Raw genomic sequence first — 7,993 nt, 5'->3', positions numbered from 1 at the left:
CACCTGCCTCTCAATTTTGCTATGAACAAAACTGTTCTAAATGACAAAGTCTTAAAAACTTTTATATTTACCTTCTTTTGATAGACAATGAAACTCAAAGAGAAGTTAAACAACTTCCTCGAGAATCACCCAGCCCCTAAGAGAGGGAGCTGTGAGTCTTGGGTTATTGAGAGTGTTTGAGGGAGTTCAGCAAAGAACCCTTTCTTTCCCACTTGAGTTATTAATCGATTCATAACTAAGACAGGTGATACCAGACGGAGGGCAAACTTCTCTACTATTGCTAATGTCCAGGTTGCAGGACACAACTTGGAGCGAGAGCCTCAACATTTCCCAGTCATCTCCAGAAGGAGGCAGTGCTGAATCTAGGTGGCTCTCCCAGGAGTGTTCATTGAGTGGCTGCTTTGCCCTCGAGGTTACACACTGAAGCATTTCCTCTCTGTGAGTAGTCTTGTTCTCAAGAAGAAGCAGAGAGGAACCTGCTGAGCTTACCCAAAGCAATCAATAGATGGGGCAGAGTGAGCAATGGGACAAAGGAGGATGTTCATTACCTAATTTAGTTTCCTCCATTTGGAAACACAGAGCATGAAACCCCCAAAACTCACAGAGATGAAGTTGCCTCAAGTTACATTACTGTGGAAGTGGTGGATCAGGGTGCTGGCTTCTAAACATCTTGAGTTCTGGTCATTATACCTCTAAATACTGTTACAACTGGGGTTTGTAGTCCAATCGCTTTTTTAACCAAATGCAGAAATCAGGGCTCAGCATCATTCAGTCATTATGCAGCTGCCACAGAATTTATTCAGAGCAAAGCCAGCACTGAATCCCAGGACTTCAAGCCGATCCTTGTTCTTCCATGTAGCATTGCCTGTTTTGAATGGTTTCACAGGGTTCCCTCCATATCCCTGCTTCTCAGACTGAAAATGAAAGGGCTGGACATGGGGTGACCACTGTCTACATTACTGAGAGGACTTTGTCCTTCCAATCTAGCCACATGATGGAGGACATTAAAAAATAACTATTTAAAAATCTGAATTCACCAGTGAGGCCTCAGTTGTGTGACAATTACATAGGGAAGAAATTAAAAGAATGTACGGCAAGTGCCAAAATTTCTCCTATGAGCTGTTGAAAAATCCTCTGGAGGTTGTCTGCATGTATAGCAAGGAGAGGCAATAATGCACGTGCAATGATGGAACTGATGTTCTGTTTTGAATTAGATCCAAACATGGAATGTTAGTGTCAAAGGATGGTTCCGTGAAAGAAACTCGGTAAGAGTCCAGAATAACCTGGCTCAAGAATCTTTACTCCTGTGGCCTGATTTGTAAGTCATTCCAGAATATCTAAACAGATACTCACACTCAGGCAGAGGGCTTGGGGAATACTGGAAACTTCTTGGGATTTTACACTTCTCTAGCTTCTCCTTTGCTTTGCCCCATCATCCAGTCATGGTAGTATTTGGAGACATTGTTGATGGGAGTGGCATATGTGCATGATGTGAAGGAAGCAAGGAAAGAAAATGAATGGCTGAGAGGAATATGTAGACTTCATGCCCACTTCAGCCTAAGGTCATCATTGAGAGTACGTGCTTTGGAATCAGATATCTGGGTTCAGATTCTGGCTTTGTCACTAACTAGCTGTATAACTTCAGGGAAGTAATTTAACCTCTCAGAGTCTCCATCTTCTCTTTAGAATGATGAAAAGGATGAACATAGTTACTTCAATGCAATATGAATCTTGCTAAAGATGACGAATCTCCAAGCCCAAGACCTGGGACCAGCAAATATACCAGACACACTACATGATAGACATTGTGTTATCACCCCCTTTTACAAGGTGAGGAAATTGCAGCTCAATGAGATTATTTAATTTGCCTGGGGCTGGAAAGCTAGCAAATAGAGACTCAGGATTTGCTGCAAGTGGATTTGCCTTGAGTTACTAAGGGGACACGGTTGGCCTTACGGAGATCGCAGTACCCCCCTGCTCAGCAGTCTGCCCAAGGCACGCTTCATGTCTTTGTTTCTCAGGCTATAGATGAACGGGTTCAACATGGGGGTCACCACAGCATACATCACTGCCGCGATTCGGTCCTTGCCTGCGGAATCAGCAGCAGAGGGAATGAAGTACACCCCGATGGCCGACGCGTAGAACAAGCAAACTGCAGAGAGGTGGGAGCCGCAGGTGGAGAAGGCCTTCCACTTCCCTCTTGCTGATGGGACCCTCACAATGGTGGCCACGATGCGGGCATATGAAATGATGACGAGCAAGGGGATCAAGACTGTTAGTGCCCCTCCCCAGTACATCAGCACACACTGGTTGGCGTAGGTGTTGGAACAGGAGAGCTTCAGCAGTGGAAGAAGTTCACAAAAGAAGTGAGGGACGATGTTGTCCTGGCAGAAGGATAGCTGAGCCAGGAGAATGGTGTGGGTTAGAGAGTAGGAATGTGCAAGGACGAGGGACATGGCCACCAGCAGGGTGCAGCGTCTGAGACTCATGACGGAGGTGTAGTGAAGGGGATGGCAGATAGCCACAAGCCGGTCATAGGCCATCACTGCCAGGAGGAAAACATCCAGACCAATGAACCACAGGAAGAAACAGACTTGGGACAGGCATCCAGCGTAGGGGATGGTGTGCCTGTGAGCCTGGATGTTCTCCAGCATCTTGGGGACCGTAGTAGATGACAAACACAGGTCCGTGAGGGAGAAGTTGAACAGGAAGAAGTACATGGGGGTGTGGAGGTGGGGATCAGAGCCAATCGCCAGGATGATGAGACTATTCCCCACCACGGTGACCAGGTAAATGACCAGGAAGATGCCAAAGAGGAGAGACTGCGCTCCCTCATGCTCAGAAAGGCCGAGGAGGTAAAATTCAGAAACACTGGTGTGGTTTCCTGTCTTCATGCTGTGGTGAAACTTAAAGAGTAAAATAGAAATGACCCTTTAAAACCTTTCCACCATATTGCCTTGATGGAAACAAAGGCATAAAATAACGGTGACACCAGAATATGGAGGGCTGTGCATCCTCCCACTGAGAAATGCAAGAGCTCTCTGGGGTGGTCATTGCTAGGCCCACTGTGTTGGCTTCATTGTCATGACAACAAGTATTTGAGACAATTGACTTAAAGTTTTGAGAAAGGGTTTGTCTGGCCCACGGTTGTGGAGGCTTCAGTCCACAGCCGTGGGCCTCATTGCATTTGGAACTCTGGTGAGAGAGCCAGCATGGTGGGGAGTGGCCAGTGGAACAAACCCTCTCATCGTATGGCCAGGACACAAAAGAGAGAAAACAGAGAGACTGGGGTCTCACAATCCCCTCCAAAAGCATGCCCCCCACCACCTAAAACTTCCTGCCACATCTCATCCCTTGAAATGGTCACTACTTCTCAGTAGCACCTTGCTGGGGACCAAACCTTCAACACACGCACCTTTGGGGGACATTTCAGATCCAGATGACAGTACCCACCTTCTTGGAAAAGGAACCGAGTCCCCTAGAAAGAAGATGAGGTAAAGTTAAAATCTTGGCACTTCTAATTTACAGTCTCTGGACTGATCCACCTCTCCTGAGACCTCCAGAACCAATCCATTCACTCTCCGTGCATTGAGTACTTACAATGTGTCACTGTTTCCTTTAGGTGCCAGAGAGATGGTGGTTCAGAATATGGCAAGGTCCCTTCCCTCGTGCAGACAACATTCTAGTCAGAGAAGTCATGCGGTCAGCAGGTGCAAGAAAACAAGATGCCACGGTGGGTGGCACATGACTTGGAACTGAGTGATCAGCAAGTCATTCACCGTGGAGGAATGGATGGGAAGGAGCCAGCCACATAAAGAATTGGTTGGGAGAGCATTTTAAATGTAGGTCACAGCGAATGCCAGCGTGCGATAGAAGAGGAGGAAAGTAAGGGCTCAAGTGAGGTGCACCAAGGGGGCAGGCAGGAGGGCAGGAGGAGGTGGAGGAGGCAGTACAGGGCAGGTAGGGCTGGGCCACGCAGATTAGAGAGTTTGGATTTTATTCTAAGTACAGAGATCCGATGGTGGGGTGTGTGGGTGTCAAGCAGCAGATCGTGAATGATTTACGATATGGAGAGACCATTCTGCTACTGTGTAGAGAAAGACTGTGGGGACACAAGGGTCCCAGGGAGAGCTGTAAAGAAACAATTGTGGAACCCAAATGGATAGCGTGAAGTGGATGGATTCGAGTTGTGTTTTCAAGAGTTTACAGACTTGTCCAAGGAACAGTAAGTGCTAGATCTGGGCCCTAGAGTAAAAGCGGTTTCACCTGTCCGGCTGCATCCTTAGGATACAAGTATTAAAATTCTCTAAAGTAAACAGGAAAGAATTAAGGTGATTTTTCTCTATCAACATAGAAATAATCTCTAGAGTATTTCTCAAATGGCAGAATACCTAGAACTCCTTGGAAACCTAAGAAGACTGAGAGAAGGGGTGCCAAGATGTGGATGATTCTGAATTATTTTCACAAGGGGGGGGGGGTGTTGAAAAAAGACAAAGACAATTGCAGGAGTGAAGATATTTATCATAAAAAACTACTTATGATATATAGACTGTGTGTCAGTGGCATCACATTTGATCCACACAAGCTATGTGCAATGTATCTTTTCCCCACATTATCAGATCAGGAAACAGAGACAAATTATATAGCCTAAGATCCTATAGTTAATAAGGATCCCCTTATTATGCAACATTAAAATTAAGATCTTTTACCAATCCTGGAATTTAGTCCAAGATTCAATTCCATCCCTGGAAGCAGGGAAACTCTCAGTTTTCTCATAGGTACTAGAGACATTTGTTTCCTATTTTGAGAATGTGACCTTGCAGAATAGATCCATTTTTAGAATGCTTCCACAGAGGGTCTAGGGCACTGTTTTCATAATATTTCCTTTATTCAACTATTAGATTGCCTACTTAATGCTAGCAAGGCCTGTGGACACTGAATAGTTAAGGTTCATCAAAAAAGTACAGTCTCTGTGCTTACAGGCTAACTGGGGAGACTGACAATAAACAAACAGGTAAATGTACAGTCAGAAACTCTGATTTCCATCAGAAAGGAGTGTTATGGTGATACCACTGAGAAAGTATAATTGGAACATCTGTTAGACTAAGTTCAGAGAAAGCTCCTTTGAGAAATTTAAATCTATTTTGGGACCTGAAGTGGTAATTAGCTATACCAAGAGTGGAAGAAAGGAGAGAAGCATATACATGCAAAGGTCCCAAGGTAGTAAAGGGCCCCACCGAAACAGGAAGGCCACTGTGGCTGGACAGTGGGGAATAAAATGATGAGTTACTTGAAAGAAGGAGAGAAAGTAGCTGCCTCTTGATTTTCCATTGAATTTCATGCTCTTGAATCTTTGTTTTTCATGTAACAAGAGAATGGAATGACTTAGTGCTTAAGAGTGCACACTCTGGGGGAAGACAGACCTTGGTGTAAATCCTGCCTCTGTTGATCATTAGCTAAGGGGGGAGTTGCAAAACATGTCATTGCTCACTGCACCAACAACCACTGCAATAGCAATAGCAAAAAGACTAACCGTGCATTGATTGGTAACCTCCTGCTTAGGCACTAGATTAAAAGTGCTTTTCTTATCTCATTGAATTTTCACTGTTTTCTAAGATAAATAAGGAAACTTATTTGAGGTTTAAAGAGAACAATCTAAATAATTTGTCCACGGTGGCTCAGCAAGTAAGTGGAAAAGCTCAGACCTGAATTCTGGTCTATCTGATTGAATACTTACTTACCCAATTGATGGCAGGGAATCTCAGATGCTATTGATCTGTGGGGACAGCTTCTTCTCTTTATGGGATGGAAATGAAATTCAGGGTTGTAGGCAACTGAGGGTAGACTTTTGGAGTCACAGTAAATGGAACTGAAAAGCCCTGCAGTGGCCCATGGGGAATATTTACCAGGTTCGGAGGCCTCAGAATTGTTATTAGCAGGAACAGAGACTAATTGTCCCTGAATCCCTAAAGACAGAAGGTGCACTACTGTTTTCACGAGAGATTTCTCTTCTTCTTGTAGACTCTCCAAGAGTGTTCCTCTTGTCAGTCACCTTGGGATGCTGCTCTGTGCTTGCTACTACTATACCTAGTCAATCTGTGACTCGAGTGGAAAAACTGGGGTACATGTCCACAAGGAGACAGCTGAGAGGGGTCATCTATGCTCATCAGATCTTCACACTATCTTAGCAAGTATCTTGGCCAATGTCCCAACTTACTCTGTGTCATTCTTATAATAGGCAAATTATGGTGTCTACTGTGGAAAAGAAAAGTTTTAATTTAAATCAGTTTATCAGTTTCATCTGACTTACTTTGTTCAACATTTTGTTTGTGTGAGATTCATTGAGGTTTAGTGTGTATTGGTTTGTTCATTTTTTTTCTGTTTAAAATTCCTTTATATAAATATACCACCATTAAAAAAATCTATTATAATATTGACATTTAGGAAGCTCCCACACCAGAATTGGGATGTGCACGTGAAGAGAGCTTATCCATCATGTGCAAAGACCTGATTTAGCTCCCAGCACTGTGAGCATGTGCATACACACACACACACACACACACACACACACACACACACGAGTACATTTGTCAAGCTGGGTGCAATGATGTATGGCTGTGATTTGATTAGCTTTTTTTGTCTCTGTGACCAAAACACCCAACAAGAACAGCATGGAGGAGAAAAAGCTTCTCTAGGGCTCACAGTTCATAGACTATTACCTTGAGGAGGCCAAGCAGTCCCAGGTTAGAAGGGTCCTGGAAGTGCCAGTGTGCCTGCCATCCAGCTCTGTGTTCCTCCATGTGGACACCCCCACCCCCAGCCCAGCCTCCCAGCAGGACCCTGTGCCCAGCAGCTCATCCTCCCAAGGCACCTCCACAGGGCACTCCCAGGACAGCAGCAAGGGCTGGAAGAAGCTGAGGAGGAGCATCACCAAATGCATTCAGTAACTGTGCTGCATACTCTGCTTCCACTGGCCAGTTCCAGAACAGAGTGACTCCAGTGGAAATGCAGAGCCCAGACAGAACCGATGGACAGCCAGAAGACCCCGGGCTCTGTGGATGTTGAATCATGGTGTGGGAGTGAGGTGTGCCGAATGGCTCAGGCGTCTCTGCACAGATTCCAGGCAGGAGCGCATCTGTATCCACCAGGAGTCTTCTCTGCGCTCCCCTCCTGCCTCCCGCAAAACACATCATAGAGACTTTTCCCTGGGACGCTTCCCCTTCCCTGCTCTTTGTCCTTTCTCACTTGCTTTGGGAGAAATTTATTCTTGGTTTCTTTATCTCCACAAATGGTGTAATAAAGTTGACGTTTCAAAGACATTTTTAAAAAGGCAGGTTTTGTATTTTTTGAAGAGGGAGGTCTCCCTGGAGCCCAGGAGCTTTTATCCTCTCCCATGCCTGAAGCACTCACCGCGCCTCCCTGTCCTGCTCAGTGTAGACACTCTCTCACCTTGAGCCAGTGGGGATGGGAACTCACTTGTCTTGAGCTGATATAGATGGGGACTTGATTCTCTTGACCTACTGTAGTCAGAGGTTCTCCCCTGGAGCCAGGATAGACTCGATTCACTTTGAGCCGGTCACTTTGGTCAGAAGGAATCTTTACCTGCTCTTCAGGCCCCTTCCTGGAGTGTGTGGGGAGGGTGGGTCACGGTGTTGGAGAAGACACTTTGGCAAGGCACTGGAGACTCCAGAGTTTCTGTGTATCTTTAGATGTAAACTCTGTAAGGTTTGAGATTCGATTCATCACAGACATTCAGTAAATATATTTTTATGTATATGAAGTTCTTTCTCTTCTTTTTTTAACTTGTTGTTTTTAGTTACACTTGGCAGTAAACTGTGTTTTGACATACTATACGTACATGGAGTATAACTTCCCATTCTTGTGATTGCACATGATGTGGAATTTCCCTGCTCCTGTATTCATATACGAACATAGGAAAGTAATGTCTGATTCATTAGAATCCTATTCCCACCTCCCTCCTTTCCCTTCATTT

General features: G+C 45.1%; 1 protein-coding gene across 1 annotated transcript; it reads right to left on the bottom strand.

Moving 5' to 3' along the window:
* Positions 1-1,952: 1,952 nt before the first annotated feature.
* LOC113181065 (olfactory receptor 1f45-like) lies at positions 1,953-2,894 on the bottom strand. The gene has a single exon (XM_026386438.2). The coding sequence runs from the start codon at positions 2,892-2,894 to the stop codon at positions 1,953-1,955; it is 942 nt and encodes a 313-aa protein (XP_026242223.2).
* Between the last annotated feature and the right edge of the window lie 5,099 nt (positions 2,895-7,993).

The sequence above is a fragment of the Urocitellus parryii genome, chromosome 4 (assembly GCF_045843805.1).
Source record: "Urocitellus parryii isolate mUroPar1 chromosome 4, mUroPar1.hap1, whole genome shotgun sequence".
In the NCBI taxonomy this organism is placed as follows: domain Eukaryota; kingdom Metazoa; phylum Chordata; class Mammalia; order Rodentia; family Sciuridae; genus Urocitellus; species Urocitellus parryii.
This window is presented reverse-complemented; position numbering and strand designations above follow the sequence as displayed.